Genomic DNA, 21,901 nt, shown 5'->3' with positions numbered 1-21,901 from the left:
CCTACTACTGGGTAAATGCTAACTCTGCCTCAGTGGTATTTTCTGGACTCTAGATAGCACTTTTCATTGCTAAGCCCCGAACTCTTTGTGCATTTGAGAAATGACAAGCACTGAGGCAGAGAGCTAGAAACTGGGTCCTTGAATCTGACGCATGAGCTGAAACAAAAGCTCAATCTCAGAGAACTGTTAACACGGTTTGTGGGATGAGTTAATGAGAAGGAAACAAGTGGAACAGCGGAAGGCACCGTGCTGCAACACAGACGGTGCGTGACCGCAAGCAAAAGCCCTGAGTTCCATGGCGGTTCCAGTTCCGCCATGAACCAGATGGATAAACAGGAGCAAGGCATTTACCTTTTCTGGGCCTTAGTGGTTTGAACTACAAAATAAAGGGCTGAGCCAGACAACCGATTGCTAAGTTCTCTTTCGGCTTTAAGATTCTAGCAGAACAGTTTAAGAAAAACATAAATGAATATTGTACACAATGGATCATAAGGTACTAAAAATTTAGTCCCAGGAGGTAAAAGCAGTTACTGATGGTGTGAAAAAGGTTGAAATTCAAATATGAAAATACCTAATTAGAATCAAGGTTCTTCTAGCCATCCAGAAGGACAGGCTATCAAACTGGGCCATGGCAGATGGCTGGAGGTCTGAGATCGCAAAGAGACAGTGACCTGACCTGGATAACATAACAGTCGCCCACGGACGGAGGCCCTGAGGCCTGTCTAGCTGTTTGACACTCTTCGGGAAAGTGACGTTAAAAAATGCAACGATTACTCCTGGGTCACCTGCCCACCATCCTTCCCTGCCTCTCCCACAAATTTTACTCATTTAATAATCCTTATGAATTAAACAGGAGACTCAATTTTCTAGTTCCTTTTAGAAATAACCAACATAGAATGTTTGAGCTGGGCATGGTGGCACATACATGTTATTCCAGCTACTTGGGAGGCTGAGGCAGGAGGATTGCTGTAGTGTGAGGTTGCAGTGAGCTATGATGATGCTACTACGCTCTAGCCTAGACAACAGAGGGAGACCCTGTCTCAAAAAACAAAATGAACAACACAATAACAACATAGTATGTTTGGACCCAAAGAAGATGTAGGCCAAATCAAATCTATATTCCAGATGTTAATATTAAAACTTGAATCCTTATGTTGGCCAAGGACTTTATTCATTTACAGAAGAGTTTTCATGATATGAACTAAACTAGTTTTGCCTGAGGACAAGACCATCCCTGCAACCTACATTGTGGGGCCAGACCAAGGCTTTTGCAAATGACATAAAGATACCCAGCAAACAATGCTTCCTGCAAGGTCCCTGGTTCCTTGGCAACAATTCTGACTTGCATTTACATGTGATATCACATCCTGAATAACCATGACACAGAGGATGTGAGTAATCGATTCTTCCTGCTAAAGGGCAGCCAAACACTAAAGAATTGTCTTTAAAGTTGCTCGCATACAATGGGAAAGGCGATGTTACACCTTATACAGTATGTCAGAAAGGCCCACAAAGCAGAACTCAGTTTCCACTTTATATTGACATTTTATTGTTTCCTGATTGGTGGAAATGATTTTTAAAATAGGAAAAAGAAAAATGGCAAAGAAAAAATAAAAGGCTACAAGTGGATACAGACTAGAAAATGCCAGACCAAAAATCAGCTATATTTTTATATAATGGAAGCATGTGACTTCTAATCCCCTTGTCTACTGAAAAACAAATACATATGAGAACAACATTTTGTTTTGAGACGAGAGAAAATATTTTTTCATTTATCAACAACTTTTGATCTGTGAAATATGACTGTTTTATATTCCCACTTGTCTCACTGCATGAAAAGAAATGAAAAAATACGGCAGAACTAGAAAAATAACATTCTATTATTTGACACAAACACCACTGTCCAGAACTATTAACCACTTTCCAAAATAAAGACATGATGGGAAAAAAAATGTTTAAAATACTCGGATGTAATCCAAGACATTCAAGCCTTTTCTGAAAATGAAAAATATGCCAAAATAAGATATTTGAGTTAATAAATAATGTTTTAGTTACGTTTCCCTATAGTGTGGGTACTTTAATTGAAAGGAAACCTATAAAATTAAACTAATTAAAATGATCAATAGGAATTTCATTTTGTTATATTTAGGTATTAAATCAGACAACGAGACTTGAACTTCAGCTTCTAGAACACTCCCTTTCTACAAACAAATTGGAAAAACAGATTTTGGATCAGACCAGTGAAATAAACAAATTGCAAGATAAGAACAGGTAATAATAGTACAAAAATTCAGACCTGTATACTTTCCGATATGAAAGCTTGTCTCCAATGATGAATTCTCAAAATGATGGATTTCTTCATGTCCACTACAAGGATCAGAAACCTTAGGAGGGAAGGGCAGGGGGAGGGTGCAGGGAAAATTCCTGAACTGACAAGGACCTTCTAATATAGTTCTCTATTTTGTTTATCATTCTCTGGCTCCTTAAGGATTCTCTTGCAGAAGCCTCCAAAGTCTGCCTCAATATTAGGCACATTAATCTACAAAAAAATAATGCTAGGAGGGTTGTGGAGAAAAAGTAACATGAACCTAGGTATTTTAATACCAGCTTGACCAAGTTTCTTTGCCTTTGGGGACTTAGTGTCTTCCAAAGCAAAATGATCTACAACAGGGGAAGCTACACTAATGTGTAAGTCAATGCATGTTTCATGATGCAATACTTCCTCTTAAAACATGTGATCAGGTAAAAACAAAAGTTAACATTCCATATGATTGCATTAATATTTAAATAAAATATAGAAAACCTCCCAAGATAAATAGAAAAAAATTTTTTGGTGATAAGTGAGGTTTGTTTTCACAGATTTATTCCAGTTGGGGACATATGAGGATAATTTTATGTACATACCTAGTGTGCTTATTTCCTTATTTTTAATCAAGACATGTATATATGACATGGAGCATGCTCATAACAATATATTTGTTCTATTTCACAATTTAAATAGTTCTTTATTCTTCTTAACCAAAATGATGATAAACTTACTGTCTTATAATCATTCCTTACTGTTAATCAAGAATTAAGCTGAAATAATTATTTTCTGTTCTTTGGGTATCAAGTTTAACTCATTATTGGTTTAGGGTTTTGAAAAGCAGTTAGATTTTTTTAATGCAACTATTTTTCTTTCATATTTAAAATTTCTCTTCTGCAAAGCAGTAAAGGTTTGAGAGCAATAATTGAGCTATAACAATCTCACTAATTTCATTTAGTTAAAATGGCCTTACTTAATAATGCTCTCTTCAGTACGTTGCAGTAATTCTGGGTATATGTGGGAGGTGGTGATTACTTTTATTTGGTTTGCCAATATAATAATGTTCTTAAGAGACCTAGGATGTGTCCAGTTTGTGAAAAATACCCTAGTACTGAATACTGTTTCCCCCATTAGGTTTCAAATTTCATATGCCACAATGCTAAAATTATCAATTATATCACCCACATGTCATCTTTGTTAATACTTGTTAAATCATATTGCCTTTCACCTAAAAAAGTATGACTCTCATTCCTTAGTTTGGACACATTGCTTAGGAAAAGCAAACTTTGCTATACTAAGTCAGCTATTCAGTGAGCTACTTTGAAATACTGCCAACAACTTGCACTATTTTTTTGAACTGTCACGTGGAAATTTCTTTGTATGTCAAAGCTTCACAATGTATGGAACAGTGATTCCAACCATACCGTAGTTTGCTGTGCTTTCTGGTCATTCTTGCGTAAAAGATCCTCCACATTTTTTTTTCAAGTTAAATCCTTCACATTTCCTTCTCCCAGTCCCCATTTAACTTACATGGACTGATAATGTAATTTTCCCATAATTCAAATCTAGTTTTAAATAAGATTAAATTTAAACTTCACAACATTTTTTTCCATGCTTCATGAGCACTATAGCTTAAAATACTTTCCCTCTTGTAAACTCCTACAGCATCTGATGCTTGTAATACTTGTGTCTTCTACCTATTATGGCTCAGAAGGGGGGTATCTTTTCCAGTGTGTATGTATATGTGTATGCATACATACACAGATATATACTTCTATGTATGTGTACATATACACACATATCTATATATCTAATCTCAGCAAGTTTGAGAGATTCTTTGGGGCCACGGCAACATCTTATTACTTTATAACTTTTATAACATCTTAACAGAGTGCCTTGGAGAAGTAGAAATTCAAATATAAAAGATTTTATTAGAATTATGAAAATGATTAGATGTTTATAAAACACTTGGCTTTGAAGGTAATCAGAATACCCTTCACTAACAAACAATTATTTTCCTTACAAGTTTCCTAGAAAAGAAAGTGCTGGATATGGAAGACAAGCACATAGTTCAACTACAGTCCATAAAGGAAGAGAAAGATCAGCTGCAGGTGTTAGTATCCAAGCAAAATTCCATCATTGAAGAACTAGAAAAACAATTAGTGACTGCCACAGTGAATAATTCAGTTCTTCAAAAGCAGCAACACGATCTGATGGAGACAGTTCATAATTTATTGACTATGATATCAACATCAAACTGTAAGTAAAGTTTACATATCATTTTTTCTTCGGTTTTAATAACCTTTAGTCAGTGAAACTCCCCAAATTCGAAAACGTTCTCATCTTTCGGAAAAGGCGCTCTTTTTCATATATCCCATATGAAAGCTCTACAGGGTCTTGATATAGAACCAGTTAAAAAGAAGAAGGAAGAGAGGGGTGAGGGGAAATATATATGACAGTAATTAATTATTGTGAGGCAAAACACGCCAAACATACTTTTGATTCACGGCAGTAAAGAGCCTCTTTTGAGTTAGTTCCATCATTAGCTGGATGGATGGGGCTGGGCATGTTACCAAACCACAGTAGATCTTAGATTCTTTAGTTTTTAAATGGGAAAAACAATACTGGACCCACAGGATTGTTGTGAAGATTAAGTCAGATAATACTTCCAGTGCTGGCATAAACTGGCACGTAAGAGATGCTACTTCCCTTCTCCCATCAGGTCTGTACATATATTCTGCCTTCTTTATCGTTTTACCTTTCAGCTTCTCTGAGATATTAGAGGGAAGAAGGGCTGCATCTTTGGTCATTAAAGATGTGATATATAATCTCTGTGGCATTTTTGAGTTTTTTGGCTTAAACAAATTGGGTCTAGCTCATACTATGGTTTATTTCAGAAAGTCCTTTCAACTTGCACTCTCTTGACACCGACAGCTTCGCACATGAATCATGGAGGCGTATTCTCCACTTCCATAAGAAATACGTTCCCACATTTTCCCTGGGTCGTGCTGATACCCCAGCTTTAACAGAAACACTTAAAAAAGGCTCCTCCTTAAACAAGTAAACAAAGAACAGAAACAGCAGCACAGTCTGACGAGAGGAGGCGGCCGGCCCTGTGGGGCCAGCGCAGTGCGTGCTTTCCAGCTAGAGTTTCGCTCTCTCGTAATCTAGAAAAATCATACTTTTGTCACATTCACAGAAAAAGGGAGAGGCAATCATCTGACACTGTCTGGTGGGACCAAGACAGTGCGAGGTGCCACCTTTGATGAGGCAAAGTAGAGAGAACTGTGTAGCCCAGACTCTGGCAGAAAGAACACAGCACCTGCAACAGAGCAGGTTCCCTGCCGGTGACCCTCCGTCGGCCTGTGCTGCCCACCCACCGTCCAGCCAGGGAGGCCTGGGCTTCCGGAGGGCCCAGGAATAGAATACATGTAGTTTCGAGAATATAAACGCACACACACACATCACACATACACTGTGTATTTTTTTTTTTTTTTTTTAATGTGGCCAGAAAGGAATGGGAAGTCCAAATGTTGAGAGCAGGATAAAATTCACAGCCCTAGAACTTTTAGACTTAGAAGAAGAATTCCAAAGATTCAGATAAATCAACATTATGTTCCTCTTCAATGCAACTGTTATGGTATAGTTGCTAAAAACGCAAAGAAAACTAAACGTCTCCACCCAATACTTTAAAGAAAATTAAGACTTGGCTTTGGCTATGTGAAAGAAAACAAAACAAAACAAACAAAAAAAGAAAGAAAGAGAAAAAAAAAAAAGAGTGGAGGATGCAATGGAGCCACCGCAGAGGTGGCACTGGTTGGGTGCATTCTTTTTTTATTCTTCTGTAATAAGTTTGTCCTATTTTACTCAAGATGGAAGATTTTTAAAAAGTAATAATTTATTATAGCTGTCTATGAAGTACTTGCATTCATGTGGTTTGTGTAGTTGATGATAAAAAAAGGAAGCTTGGATCATTTGTAACAATCTTTGAGAATTAATAGGAATACAGGCTGAAAGAATAACTGTTTTGGAAGGGCTAAAAAACTGGCATATTCTTGTGCTTATCATAAGAATTCAAATGTAATAAAACTCACCAAATGATTGGGTCTTGAAATAAAAAATTTTTATCTTTTCATGAACTCCATTAAAATCCTTACTATTTTTCAAAAGCAGCTAAGAACCCCTTTGCTGCCAAAGAAGAACAAATCATTTTCAGAGACTGTGCTGAAGTATTCAAATCGGGACTTACCACTAACGGCATCTACACGCTAACGTTTCCTAATTCTACAGAAGAGACCAAGGTAAGATTAGTCTCCCATTGTTAACTCTGTCCCTAAGCAGGTCATTACAGGCAGTGAAAAATGACCAAGGAGAACTCCCACACCGTGATCCTCCTGGCCTCACTCCGTGCAGAGCAACGGAGTGAGCAGCCACCTCACGTACAGTGCGGGCCACTGGCTCTAAGTTCAAACGTGGCACATAGATTATTGACATTGCATATTAATTACAGAGAAATATCTATCTTATCTTCCACAAAAATATATTCTCCTTGCATTTTGCTTGAATAATGCATACTATCAGTTGTTTTCCTTGAAGAGCCAGACTCATCTCATTAATTTTAAACAAAATATCTTCTAAAAACAGAAGTTTGAATAAACATAGTTTGTCTTTTGATCATTCTTTCAAGCAACAATTGTATGTGATGAACAACAAAAAGGCTCATTCAGCTCACAACTAAAACAATCACACAGAAGTGATTTCTTTCAGATACCCATGGTACTTTGATAGGCAGAAGTGATTTATATATATTTGCCATTTCATCATTAAAATGGGAATAATAAAAAGACATGCATTCTGCAGTAGAGATTTAATAACAATAATTTTTACTGCTTCTCAAAGATATCTTTAAATAACACTGGCTTTTTCTTTTTTTAAATTGTGTGTGTGACTAAAGAATACAGTGACTTGAACAGTTTGGTACTTGCTTCAGGCGAGGATGCTAGCAGCTTTACCCACAACATGATGTTGAAGAACAGTATCGTCTTCATGTTCTGAAAATAGTTCCGACCTTGTGGACTTGCTGACATGGTCTCAGGGACGTGGGGACTCTGTAGTCCACACTATAAGAACCTCTGGGGCAGGCTGTTCTAACCTCATCTAATGCAGTCTGAAAGACTTAAAACACACCATCAAAGAGAACATGCATTTTCTTCTTAAATACCGGGAGATTACTTGAATGTGCCTGTTCAATTTCTATGTGTAACATGAATGAACAACCAGCACATACCATCAGGAGAAGCAACTACGTAGCTTAATTCAATAACTATTAGTTATGCTGAATTATCCTAAAGTTGCTTTGGGAGACACTGAACTTTAGATGAGAAAAGAAAAAAAAAAAAAAAAAAGAAAAAGAAATCACTTTCCCAGGGAATATTTCAATGTGGCTTCTCTTAGAGGTTTGATGAGGTAGAATGATATTCTATGAGAATCAGTCTGAAGTGTTATATACATATTGGATGATTTTATATATTAAATGTCTATGAATATGTTTGCACCTAAATGCAAAAGCAGCTACATATTGAAACAACACAAACTATAGAAAATACACTGGATACTGTATCAAAACAGATATTTTAGAGGCTCCTGGAAGTATTATCTCTTTGAACTCACTATTATCCTAAGTATTTAACATGGTATCAAAGAAAAACTCTTTTGTTTTCCCTCCTCTACTCTGAAGAAACAAAGAAAAACACTTTAAAAATACAAGCATTAGGGTTTTAAAGACCTGGAATTTGAAACAGTAACATATACCTTGATTATGAATTTAAAAGATAAATATTGTGTGATTCAAGATAATACTTTCCAAAGAACTCTTTCTAATTCACTCACGCTGTGTTAAATCAACCTTGTAAATCAGTTAATGTCCCTAGCGCCCTGGAAGTGGTGCATGGGGGAGGAAAACACCACAAAACAAAACAGCCTGCTGCAGATGAAAAAGCAATTAACAGGCTCTAGACCAAGCCTTTTAATCCCCTTTGCGATCTGGCTTTTATGACAGTTCTTTGCATGCCATTGTCTGTCACCAGCTGTTGGCATGGTCTTGTGATAATCTGGTGATAATGGGGACAGGAGTGTCATGTGTGAAAGTTGGATGCCATGGAGGGGCAGCTGCTCAGCTGCAGCCCCATCACAGCTAAGTAAATGTTTCTCTGCCTTAGTGTGGGGCTCCCACCCCAGTGTACTATGGCACCCCCGAGGATTGCCTGAAATGTTCTGCAGAAAGATGCAAATATATAGTATTCTGGGATTATATATGAGTCTTGGGTCATGGCTGGAAACATTAGGATTTATACTCCCTTTAAACGCTGCAGTAAAAGTAACTCATTTACACAGCAGGGAACAATAATCTTTCAAAAACCGCAATTTTCTCATCTCTAAAATAAATGGCCTAGATTCTTACCTCTAAATTCCCTTCCAGACTTAAGATTCCATAATTCACAATCTGATCTAGGAGAGATAGTCAGATAGACTTGGGTTTAAATTCTGGCTCTGCCAATTTGTGGCTCTGAGCAAGTCATGTAAGCTTTCTGAGCTCTCAGTTTCCTAATCTGCAGCATGACGAAAATACCCTCAACCTTGGAGGTTATGACAACACAGGTGTGGCACCTAGGACAGGTCTTGGGATAGTAAATGGGAGGTGTCATCATTTTGACTGTCTCCAGAGACAGTTTACTAGATAACTTCTCTGCATGGCAGGGTACCCAATTTTGCCCTGGCTCATCGAATTCAAGAAAAGAATGTTCAATAGATCTTTGGGCTGATCTTTTCCCAAAAGACCTAAATACTGCAACTTCATTTTTCAAAAATTCATTAGGTTTTTGTACAAGAGAGATACTGCAAGATGGTATTTATCAGACACATGAGAGTATGCTTTTGCTAGTTAGAGACATAATAGTTTCCTTCCCTAATTTTCACAGGACACCTGACTCCTAACATTTATCTCTGTGTTTGCTCTTTAGTCATTTAACCATGGCCTCAGAGTTGAAGCACAGCATTTAATTCAAGCATTATTTGCTGAAAAATATCAAACTTTGCAGAAAGATATCAGGTTTCTGAACCATGCAACAGTGTGCTAATGAAATGTATTAACTGCCCTCAGGTTCGTTGTAATTGGAGTACTGAGGTTTTAGGCAGTATCTGAGGACTTCAGCTTCTCTGATCTTGATATAATCTATTAAATTTCAGCATTTTTACTCAGTATCTTCTGGCTATGTGGATAACTCTATTTGATCACTGTCTTTCTCTGCAAGTTTCATGGCCCAATTAACCACAATACTCCAGTTTTTATAAATCCTATTTAAGAAAATCTGGATGAAGTCTTAAGAAAACATTCTAACAACCTTATCATCATCACTAATGCAAACAGAATAGTGATATGGCACAAATCCTTTGTCTACTGGTAATGACTCTTGGACATTTGAGAGTCTTGCCTCTGACTACCATAACAAGATAAACTCGTTCTCTGAGTGAGAGATGGCACACATTTAAATATCAGTAACTTCATAATAGTGACTTTGAAACCGAAGTATCAAATACTCTTGAAACAAGGATAGGCTCACTCAGAACCATACCAGTCCCTTCAATACATTGCTATGCCACTCAGGATATAGGAGAACTAACTTCCATATATACACATGTATCCTCAAACCAATGCAGCTTACTCAGCTGGTTTGCTAAATGGCTTTTTAAAAAGACATATTGACAGAAGTGAGCAGCAATGACCATTTTGTTGACCACAGGCAAACACAAGGCAGTATTATTCATGAACTGATTTCAACTTGGAACTGTGTGGAGGGACTTTTGGCTTACCGACAAAAGGGTCGAGTTTCTCTGCTTTTGGCAGCATGATGTAGTGGAAAAAATATCACACAGTTAGGAGTTAAAAAGACCTTATTCAAATCCTATATACCACTTAATAGCTGAATGATCAAATTAATCTAACCTTACTAAATCTTTTCCCCTTTCGAAAAATGCAGAACTGTGCTATCACAGCAGAGTTGCTGTGCCATTGCAGATAATATATGCAAAGTATCTGGCATAGTGCTTGGAAGAGAGTGGTGGGTAGCAATGCTAACGATGATAATAACATCCATGAGGAGTGACAATATTAAGGGGTGCCCTCAGCAGATCCGTTTTCTGTGTGTGATTAATTTAAAATGGGGAAATAGTTTTCTTAATAAATGTAGTTTTCTTTAATGGCACATATCTTTCCAAACATGAGGCCCACTGAGGAAGGTAACACAAGCCACATGACCTGCCTGGAGAGATGGGAACAGTGGAGCAGGCTGCTCTGTGGGCAGTTCCTCTAGCAACGAGATGTTAGGCAGCTGCTTAATTCCCTGGGTCCCTGTTTCCTCATGTATAACATGAAGGAACAGGACTAGGCGCTCTCCTGGCTCTCTTTTAGCTCTCATGCTTAGGATTCTAACTCGTAACTACGGAACCGTTGGCGTTTAAACTTGTCTTGTCAAGATTGTCTCTGTTACACTCAAAAAGACCATGGAGAACAACAAAGGAGGAATATTTATAACTGGTTTTGAACCTTAACTTTAATATTGCCTACTTTGTATGCTGTAGGGAAATTATCTTCCTTTCTGGAAAACTCTTTCGTTCTACTATAATCTCATTATTTAAAACTATTTATGTAATCTTATTTTCAAGGGTTTTTAATTTCATAATAAAACTCCAGCTGAGTTGAAATTGAGCATGTATGCTCTTAGCCCAAGCAAGAATTCTGTGTTCTGGACAAAGTTGAAACTCACGGAGCCTGTTTAAGTGTAGAAATAAAGAGTTGGGAAGAGAAACGCCACGGGCGGTGAGCAAAGTGGAGAGGAGCTTGGAGTCCTGACCTGTGGGGCAGAGCTGCCAGGCCGAGCTTGGGGCATGTACCTCACACAGTGTGCCGGGGCCAAGGCCCTTGCACTCAGGGATGAGCTGAGAAACCTGATTTTTATCGCACATGCAACCTAACAGCTCCACAGCATGAGAATGCAACAGGGGTCTTGAAATTCTACAGGGAAGGAGTATCTCCTTTACACAGCTCTCTGGAGAGCTGACGGGGCTGGCAATTAGTGTGAAGGGTTTTCAAGGCTGTGAACGCGAGTCGACGGTTTTCTACAGGTGGGAGAGGTGGGGTTTGGGACCTGTCTGCCAAGATGTCCCATCCACAATGAACCTCTAAAACACAGTGGTCTCTGGGTCAGCTCTGGGGGTAGGGTCTGTAGTCTGGAACAGAGATGACAAGTCATATTTTTAGCAACACTTCATATTATATTACGGCTTATTTTCATCATCATTTCAAATCCACCATTTTCAATGTATTTAAAACCATCTGTTTCTTAGAAGACCACAAAGATTTACTCTGTGTCTTATCCCAGAGAACCCTATCAGCATGAGTCCTACACTAGGTGCCCACATTCGTCTTGTTTCTGTTGCTCGAGATGACGGCCTCTCTCACCCACGTTCCGCATCCCCCCAGCAGGCTTACTGTGACATGGAAACCGGCGGAGGCGGATGGACAGTTATTCAGCGACGTGAAGATGGCAGTGTTGATTTTCAGAGGACTTGGAAAGAATATAAAATGGTATGAATATTCTTTAAACCATGTGAAAAGAAGTCATTTCCCTCGTGAAAACTAACTTTCAAGACCTGCAGAACCTTAACCACAAATCCAAAACTAACCAAAAACGTTTGACTTAGTTTTTTTACTAAAGGGTTCTTCAAACTCGTGTTTTAGTCTCCATGTTAAAGAATGGTTGGCGTCATGTAAACTATATCTCAAAATAAAGGCATGTGAATGCTCGGCCTATTTTTAAAGGCAGGCTCGCATTTTTTTGGTAAGCCAGCTGTTTCACACTTTTATAAATGTAGCTGTCCATACTTATATTTCTACAGGTGGTTCCCCAAATAGTTCTAGTTATTCTAACGCTAATTTTCTTCTAGGAAAACTTAGTTTCTTAAAACTGACCTTTCTAAGATCTATTTTCCTATATGAAAGACCTCGAATTTTCACAGTATCAGGTGTAATTTCTGTTATCGGATAGTTATTCTATGTTAAATTGATGGACTATTGATTTCAAATACGTAAAGAAAATAAATGAAATAACTGAATTTTACAACTTGGATTCCAGGGATTTGGTAACCCTTCAGGAGAATACTGGCTGGGAAATGAGTTTGTTTCACAGCTGACTAATCAGCAACGCTATGTCCTTAAAATACACCTTAAAGACTGGGAAGGGAATGAGGCTTACTCACTGTATGAACATTTCTATCTCTCAAGTGAAGAGCTCAATTATAGGTAAGTAAATTATTGTAATTGAAACAAATTAAAGGGTTTCCTGAATGATTTTTCCAGAAAGTGAGAACCACATTGGTTTAAGCAAGATCTAAACTACTCTTAGACTGTCTTGAATGGAAAAATATCTTGTTTCTTAGAGTTATTGTTGTCTTTATGTAAGCTTCTCTGGTTTTAACATTCTAACTTTGGTTACAACAATATAAAGGAAATTGCATGAGGACGGTATGTTGTCTGTTGTGTTTGCTGTGTACCTTGAAAGCCTAGCAGATAATGGGCATTCATAACTATTTGGAGAATAAATTAATGTTAAATGCCCCTGTTATAATGTGTCATGTGAATAGCACAACAGATGAATAGCACAACAAATGGGTACTCGTGACTATATTGTTTTCTTCCAAAAGGTTTTAAAAATTAATCTTTCTTAAGTTGAAGCTCATTTAGTTGTGTTCAATTCCAAAGTCAGGACTAGTTGCCAAGTTTTTAAATGGCAGGATTAGGTGGGACGGTTCGTCAACTCTCTCCTATTGTAAGTACATCCGATTCACGGCACTCTCTTAGTATCTGCCTTGTCTCTACCCATTCCATGGCAATAATCTTGAATAACAGCATGGGCAACTTTGACCAGGAATTTACTTTCTGGCTCTAAAATGCCATCAGAGTAGAGACAGAGCAGCAGAGGCACTGGGCAATCTCCTGTGTAAGACAAGCATGGTAAAGCCACATGCAGTTATGCTAGTACACAGTGCCCATGGAGGTGGTCCGAAATGCACGTGCCACGGTGAGGGGAGAGAAAAGTGAGACCGTGTGCTGGGCTGCACCAACGGCATTGGTCTAAAAATGGATAAGTCACCAACACTGCTCTGGGAGTCTCACGAGCACAGACTGGTGGTGTCTGGTGATCCTGGAGTGCACATTATGAAATACCTACTCTGCGGTCAGAAATTAGCAAAGGAAGTTCAACACGAACATTGCAGAAAACAGTCATCAGCTGGCCTGGAGTCCCGTCTGAACGAATGCCCAACTCTGACCCTCTGTTCAACAGAAATCCCAAGACCTGAACAGCCTGCAAAGTAAATATGATTTTAAAGTCCCTGAGCAGGGTCCCCAGGGGAGGGTCACAATGGGTGGCTCAGAGAAGGGGCTGAGAGTCAAGCTGCCTGATCAGCCCTCGGAAAACCACACCATGCCCAGTGAGTCCTGCTTTACGGTGGATGGAAATTCAGGAGCATGTTTGGAAAACAGATAAACGTTGACGTGACTTTTAGAAAGTCAGTGAAGCATATTCCGTCAGCTCTCATTGTAGAAAGAACGGGCTCCCTTGCAGAGGCAACAACTGAGATGAATGAAAAGATAGGTGTTTGGGCCTCGCAGCAGTTCCAACTTGACTCCAAAGAGATCAAAACTTCAATGAATTCTGAGACACAAGTGGTCGGTCATTGTTTTACCTCCAAGTTAAATATTTTTTCAACTGGCAACAGTTAGGGATCCACAACAGAGGAATTAAAAAAAAAAAAAAGAAACACAAAAATTAAGGATTATACTGTTTGTATAAGAAGATTTTACAAAATGGGTCATTACCCTTGTATGCTGACATTATAAAAATATTCTAAACTGAGATGGTTCTTAACTGATATTTCCTTTAGAAATGCAATCAATTTTTGGATATGCCATTTAAAAAACACACACTGGTTTAAAGCTTAGTTTAATTTACTTGGCAATATAAAATAGATATTACATTAAAAATTATTATCCTAATAAAACATGATGCTAATGTGATAGGACAACTTCGAGGGGACTAAACGTGTTCTTGCAATGGCGAAGACTTTTCTCTCAAGAAATGTTCCCCAAATGTCAAACTGAAAAGTACGTGTTGTAAGAAGTAGATAAATGCATCGATAGAATTTGATTCTTTCTCATACACATTCTAGCAGTTTTTTTATAAACACTGAGATGTAATTGTTAAATGTTGGCCTTACCTCTTTACTCCACTGTTATATAAAATCAACTTGTACCAATGTAAAGCAATTCCAAGAACATGGCTATTCTTAACAACCAAGTTTTAAAGAAAGCACTTCAAATCAGTGGGCACAGAAGGATCTAAGATCAGACAACCTTTACAACGGAGACTCGTACTAAATACTATTCTCCCTTATTCTGCTTTGAGAACTGCTCTGGTGCAAGGAGGCAGGAGGGTGACCAGGAGGACAGGCAGGCTTGGTGGCTCATCTTGACCCCATCCAGGGCTGATGAGGAGAGGCTGAGAAGGAGAAGAGTGTTTCAGGATTCCAACGATGATGAAAACTTACTGTATTAACATTTTGCAGCAGGTATTTAGAGACTGAGCTAGGGCCAGTGTCACTTCTGAAACATTTAAGAAAACACTGAGCTTCAGATGTCCAGTCAATGCCTTATGATGAAATTTCCAGGGCTACTATATTAAAAAAATTTTTTTAATGTAAGTCATTAACACCAAAGTAACTTAGCACCCACACTTAGGGAACTTCCCTTTCACATGGCCTCACCCCAGAGCTTCACGACTTCTTCCTCAATGAGCAAACGCCCCTGGCGGAGTGCGCCAGGGCGGAAACGCAGCACAGGAGTCGCTCCACAGCTTAACAAGGTCTGACCTTGGACAAGTTCACAGCTCTGCACCTTGATGACTTTCCATGTGACGACAGGGATGCTGCCTGTCTCTGGGGGTGTTACGAGCACCCGATACACACGCCTGTGTAAGTGCCTGGCCCAGCCTGGTCAGCAGACGGAACTGAGTAAACCTTTCCTCTCTTCTCTGCACTCTGTGCCCACATGAATTCTTGAGCACTTCCAAGGTAGTAGTTGGCAAATGTCAGCAGGTTTTTCAAAGAGGAGCATCATTGGGGGGGCTTAAAGTACAATTCTCCTGCAGCCACTGCAGGATTTTTCTTTGTAGGAGCCTCCCCTGGCTCCTCATGTGCCTGTATCTCCACCAGGACGTGGGGACTCAACACGCCCGGCCCCGAGGGTCAGAACTCCGTGAGCCAGCACGGTGCCAGGGCACACCCCGTTACGCAAATGCCTGTTCTGATCTGTCCTGAACCATCTGCCAACGGGCTTTTTTTGCATCAGTGACTCTTCAGCAAAGTTATAAGAAATAAAAAGCCAAAAAAAAAAAATACCTTCTTCTCTCCTCCCCTGTATTCTTCTCACTGGCACACAAATCACTGATGTTTAATCACTGATGTAAGTGTACTTTTTTCAACACAGAAGGCCCCCAACTTACTATGGTTTGACTTAGGATTCTTCAACTTCATGATGGTGCAAAAGGGATATATATTCAATAAAAGGCATGCTTTGAATTTTAAATTTTGATCTTTTCCTAGGCCAGCCATATGTTGTACGATACTTTCTCACGATGCTGGGCAGCACCAGCAACCTGAGGCTCCCAGCTGGCCACGCGACCACAGGGCAACAACAGATACCCTGCGGCGCACTGTGTGGTCAGTGGTTCTGCCCAGCTGTGGGCTGGTGAGTGTTCCGAGGTTTAAGATAGGCTGCGCTACGTTATGAAGTTTGGTAGGTCAGGTGTATTAAGTGCATTTTCAACTTACAATATTTTCAGCTGACAATGGTTTTCTCAGGACATAACTGCATCATAAGTCAAGGAGCATGTTTACTTTAAACGTATGGGCTGTTATTTAGTGTCGAACTTAGTATGATGTTTGTTCCTTTCTGAATGGCGAGGCAGAGCAGCCGTAAGGATTTATTTTCTCCACCATTTTGTAGACTTCTACCCCAGACTCAGTGATCATTCCTTGTTGTCTGCTGCCTTCTCCATCATCCCCTCCCCACCCCATAGTGACAGTGATGATGTTTGAGGTTGTCCAGTCAACTCGGGACTCTCGTTTCAAAATGGATGATGGCCGCAGACCTGGGAAGTGGTCCCCTCACATTGCATTTCCCTCTCTTCTGTTTATCTGAAAGCAGCAGGAAAATAAATTACAGGGCCCTGCGGTCTCTGCTGATGCTTGTGCAAGTGATATGTGTTGAAGGTTTCATGAAAACATCCTTCTTTTCTAAAGGATTTGATGATAAGTTGGTTCCTGTTTATATCAGTGCAAAATATTTTGTTCAGAGTATGCATTCGTACACTAACCAGGACTGAACACGCTTCTGTAGAATGGAATTCTTCATTACAAAAAATTTTCCACTACGGTAAATCAACAACCCAAGCCAATTACATTTTTTTTTTTTTTTTCCTTTGCATGCTTACAGGATTCACCTTAAAGGACTTACAGGGACAGCCGGCAAAATAAGCAGCATAAGCCAACCAGGAAATGATTTTAGCACAAAGGATGCCGACAACGACAAATGTATTTGCAAATGTTCACAAATGCTAACAGGAGGTAGGGATGACTTTCTCTCTTCCTATTTGTATTGGCAAGGGACAGTTTCACAGGGTGAAATGCTGGCAATCTGGACTTCAAACTGTGATTGGTAACAATGTCCAAAACTTCATAAATAGGCGTACTAGCTTGATATAGGTCAATTTGTTTTTCACTTTTGTAGACTGCTAAGTTTTCAGTGAGAATGTGATCTGGAGCTAGAACTGTCAGCAGGCCAACTATGTCTCCTCACGACCTACCACTGGCGAGGACGGGGACATCTGAGATTCGGCAAGCTCTCAAGTGCATGCCTGATCAGAATTAGATGTCAGAGAGATGGTTTAATTCCTTTTGCTTCACTAAAAAGGTTAAAAATTCAAAATGACAACCAAAATAAGGATCTAGATTCATTACTATAGAAATATTTCCAATTAATAATTTAATTCTCATGCAGGAAATTTTTAGTTGTCTTTTTTTTTTTTTTTAAAGATCTCATTAATATATAGCAAACACTTACAAACACAAAGAAACTAACTAACCAGCCTGCTTTTTTGGCACATCAAATTAAAATGAGTGACTGTCTCCTTTAAATTAAGGCCTTTCATGTTTTCTACCTTTAGTATCAGCTTACTTTAAAAATGATAATAAAAACCATATGCAAGACTGTTGTAGCAGTGACTTAAAATAGCTAGACTGGTATTCAGAAACATGTAAGAGTTCAGTCATAGGAACCAACTGTTGGAAAACTTATTCTTCCCATTTTTAAAAGTTTAGAAATTGGCTAATGAGAACCAGTTAGTAGTGACTGAGACAAGAAAAAAATCTGACAAATGCTGTCAAGTTAGTTCTTGAAAACACCGATGGGTTTGAGACAGCAACAAAAACTCTGCCAATAGCACAAACTGAATGAAAAGGTAAACAAGAAAATTGGCAAGGTTTACTTTGTAGAGAACATAAACTGTATAAAATCAATGCATTACGCATCTAGGAAAACCAAAGGTAAGACTATGGTTAATATATTTTATAAACACTAGTTACTGCATAAAACAAGGAGAAGATCCAAGTTATAGTGTATTTACACTATAAGAACCACCATTTACAGTCAAAAGGAGGACTTATTTATGAAAATAAAGTGCAGTAATTTTCATGTTTTTAAGTTTCATGTCTTTAATACTGAAAGAATTAGATCCCATTTAAAACATCAATCCTCTGGTTCCTGAGATAACATAATTACGATTTGGTAACACAGGTCTTCCTTTTTAGCCATAATGATGTCATTGAGTGAAAGCGATTATATTGGCTTTGCAAAAAGCTGCTGTCTCCCTTATCCTACCACAATAATCCTTTTCAAAGCTGGAAAAGGGGAAGGGGCTGGTGGAGAGACCACATACACCTACTGCTGTTTCCCGCCTGCCATCCCCACACGCGGGACGCAGCTCTCTCCGTGAGAGGGCGGTGGTTTTCAGACCACCCGCGTGTGGTGAGCTACTCAAGAGAGCAGGAGAACTGCATTAATAACCAAGGAGACAATATATTTATTTGCGCAAATCAAGATTGAGGGGCTGAGAATGGAACTGGAAGAGAGACTGGGGAGGAGAAAAGCAGCCAAGAGAGAAAGTAGCGTGGTCTTGACCGTGAGGAGGTCAGACTCCAGCCAGCATGTGGACCGGGAATGGACCCGCCCAGGGAGCAGCTAGGCTGTGCATGGACAGCAAGTTCTACGGTTAAGGACAGCAAGCTCCAGAAGGAGCTGACCTATGAATCTGCAATATTCCTGAATATGTGAAGGATTCTGATAATTCACACAAACTTCTTATCAAACCTACATTAATCTGAAGCAACTCAAGTCATCAACTGTTACTGCCAGTAACAGAATTTAGGCACCTGGATGAAATAACTGGTGCTCATAAACCAATGTGTAAACATCACGTATGTAAATTCTTTTGCATTAGATTTTTTATTTAAGAAATAAAGCATTATAAGTAAGGCTAAAGCAGCCCTACCAATGCCATTCCCTACCTACCGCTTGGGTAGGCGAGAGTCAAGTTTCATTCACTTTATTTTAACATTTAATATAAGTGGTTTCATACTGTATGTGTCCCTTTAACAGTGTTTTTGAGATTTATTCAGATTTATACATGTAAATCAAGGTTACAGTGGTCTCTCTTTATCTGTGGGGGATACATTCCAAGACCCCCAATGAATGCCTGAAATTGCTAATAATATTGAACCTTATATAGACTATGTTTTTTTCTATATATACCTATGATAAAGTTTAAGTTATAAATTAGGCACAGTAAGAGATTAACAATAACTAAGAATAAAACTGAACAATTATAACAATATACTGTTCACAATTTCACAGACAGAAGAGTCATTCTTACGTAGATCTTAGCACCCTCAGCATAATTTTTTTTTTTTTACTTATTAAGTCTAGAACTTTCACCTTTCCACTTTAAGGAATCACTTGGCAGCTTTTCTTTGGCATATCAGAATCAGCATCACTTCTCTTGCGCCGTGGGGCCATCATTAAGTCAAATTAGGGTGACCGAACACAAACACTGCAAGATTGTGACAGCCAATCGAATAACCAAGAAGCTACCACATGACTCACGGCGGGTGGCACAGACAGCGGGATACGCCGGACAAAGGGATGATTCACGTCCTGGGCAAGATGGAGTGGATGGATGGTGGGAGATTTCATCATGCTACTCAGAATGGCATGCAATGTAAAATTTATGAATTGTTTACTTCTGGAATTTTCTGTGTAATATTTTTGGACCATAGGTGGCTGCAGGTATCTGAAACTGCAGATAAGGGAGGATGACTGCATTCCTTTCTCTCAAAAACCGTGGCACCTGGCACGCTCCTGTTTTTTGGCCAAGCCCAGGGATCAAGGTGTAGATGGGGTCCACTCCCACACCCGGCTGTGCTGGGCACCCCTCCTGTCCCTACCTCTAGCTTAGTGAGCACATCACTCTAGCTCTAAATTCCCCTTTTATCTCTGGAACTTAGTGATTTCCTTTCTCTTTAGCTCCACTGACTACCTAACATTTTGAGTCCTAGTTCAACCAAAAAACCTTTTTATAGTAGGGGGAAGGGAGCCTGCATGAGTCCAGCCCACCATGTTGCTGGACTGAAAAGTAGTCCCGGCCCAAAGAGAGTCATGGACAGTTACTCAGATGTTTACCCTCCATGCTATAAGTACCTAAGTGCCGTGTGCTCACCAAATCAGGACTGCGGAGGATCCCTGCCTACGGATGCTGGGCCTTTCCACGAAGCACAAGAGAAAAGGAGTAATAAAGCTTACAGAAACATTTGCCATAGTGGAACTATGAATTCACTGGTGTAAACATGCATATGCCTATTTTAAATGCATGGAATGTGATTACTAGCTAGGCTGAGTACTGCTACCTTCATGGTGAGAGAGTTGGCATTACCTAGCTCCTAATTCCTTCTGTTTCACTTTTACAGGCTGGTGGTTTGATGCATGTGGCCCTTCCAACCTGAACGGAATGTACTACCCACAAAGGCAGAACACAAATAAGTTCAACGGTATTAAGTGGTACTACTGGAAAGGGTCAGGCTACTCGCTCAAGGCCACAACCATGATGATCCGACCAGCAGATTTCTGATGCCCGTGTGCACCTGACGGAGACGGTATCACACTGTGTTCAAAGACGTAATCCCAAAGCACTGAAAGACACGGCTGCAGGCTGTTCCTCCTCCACCGCAGAGGGCGTGCTCTTGTGTGCTGATGGGACCCACTTGCTCCAGATCAGAGCCCTGTAAGCTCCATCACCTAAACCTGCATCACATAACGAACCAAAGCGAAACCCGAAACACCTGGTGTTGCGATCTGGTAGAACACCTATGCAAGGATGAATCCAGGCCTGAGAATCAGACTGACAATTTACAGACGCTGCTGTCACAACCAAGAATGTTATGTGCGAGTTTATCAGTAAATAACTGGAAAACAGAACACTTACGTTATATAGCACAGATAATCTTGGAACTGCATTCCTCTAAGCACTGTTTATAGATCGTGTAAATATCCATATGTCCTGAGTTCAGCATCACTATCACAGTTAAAAAAAGAAATTCTCTAAGCCATGATATATTTTATATAGTCAGGGATTTTTTGAGAAGTGGTTATTAGCAGTTTAATATTTGGAAAAACAGTTAGTGCATTTTTACTCCTCTTAGGGGCCTTAAATTTTCTTTTTGAAAACAGCATATTTACATATATGTTGACAGCTTAGTTTTAAGTTAATGCTCAAATACATAGTTCAAGTTTATATGGTGGAAACTTCCAGGATCTCTGAAATTATCTATAGAAATATGTGCCATTTTAGTTTATGTAAAGATTGTACTATTTTTCTGCTCGGCTGTTAAATATGAAGGTATTTTTAGTAATTAAATATAACTTATTAGGTGAGATGACTATGTTTAACTTTTGTGATAATATTTACAATTTTGTAATTTGGTTCTGAAATAACTGTGCTTCATGACAAGGAAGTTTGATTTTTAATAATGAAGAAAATTATACATTTAATTCCATGACAAAGAGACTTTATCTTCTCACTGTTCTAAAACAGGGGTCTATTTTCTCTTCTAGTAAGATATATTTTTAGATGACTAGGCTACAATTTAATTTGTGGTGAGAAGAACCTTTGATTTAAGACATATACAGAGCTATACTTCTCAAGATTCACCCTTACATATATTTAAGGAAAAAAATATTTTGCACTAGTAAGTTTTTTTTAATGTCCATCAGCAAACTGAAAAGGAAAAGCACCAGCCTTTTGGAGTGCAAAAACAAAATCTGATGTTCGTAGTATGTTCAAATGTTTACAAAAAAATTTGAGAACACAGCTT

At 39.1% G+C, this 21,901-nt stretch overlaps 2 protein-coding genes across 5 annotated transcripts in view; one reads left to right on the top strand and one right to left on the bottom strand.

Moving 5' to 3' along the window:
• ANGPT2 (angiopoietin 2) overlaps window positions 1-20,658 on the top strand; it is a 48,504-nt gene extending 27,846 nt beyond the window's left edge. For 2 of the 4 annotated variants that reach the window (XM_069485066.1, XM_069485064.1), the window contains 7 exons: window positions 2,150-2,271; window positions 4,332-4,564; window positions 6,479-6,606; window positions 11,847-11,948; window positions 12,496-12,662; window positions 16,914-17,044; window positions 20,498-20,658. In XM_069485066.1, the coding sequence (XP_069341167.1) occupies window positions 2,150-2,271; window positions 4,332-4,564; window positions 6,479-6,606; window positions 11,847-11,948; window positions 12,496-12,662; window positions 16,914-17,044; window positions 20,498-20,658 (1,044 nt within the window). Of the gene's footprint in view, window positions 1-2,149; window positions 2,272-4,331; window positions 4,565-6,475; window positions 6,607-11,846; window positions 11,949-12,495; window positions 12,663-16,913; window positions 17,045-20,497 lie in introns of all 4 variants that reach the window. The other 2 variants (XM_069485065.1, XM_069485063.1) reach the window with 1 other exon arrangement.
• MCPH1 (microcephalin 1) overlaps window positions 1-21,901 on the bottom strand; it is a 174,638-nt gene that overhangs the window by 82,442 nt on the left and 70,295 nt on the right. The gene's annotated exons all lie outside the window — the stretch shown is intronic.

This window comes from Eulemur rufifrons, chromosome 12 (genome assembly GCF_041146395.1).
Source record: "Eulemur rufifrons isolate Redbay chromosome 12, OSU_ERuf_1, whole genome shotgun sequence".
NCBI classification, from domain to species: Eukaryota; Metazoa; Chordata; class Mammalia; order Primates; family Lemuridae; genus Eulemur; species Eulemur rufifrons.
This window is presented reverse-complemented; position numbering and strand designations above follow the sequence as displayed.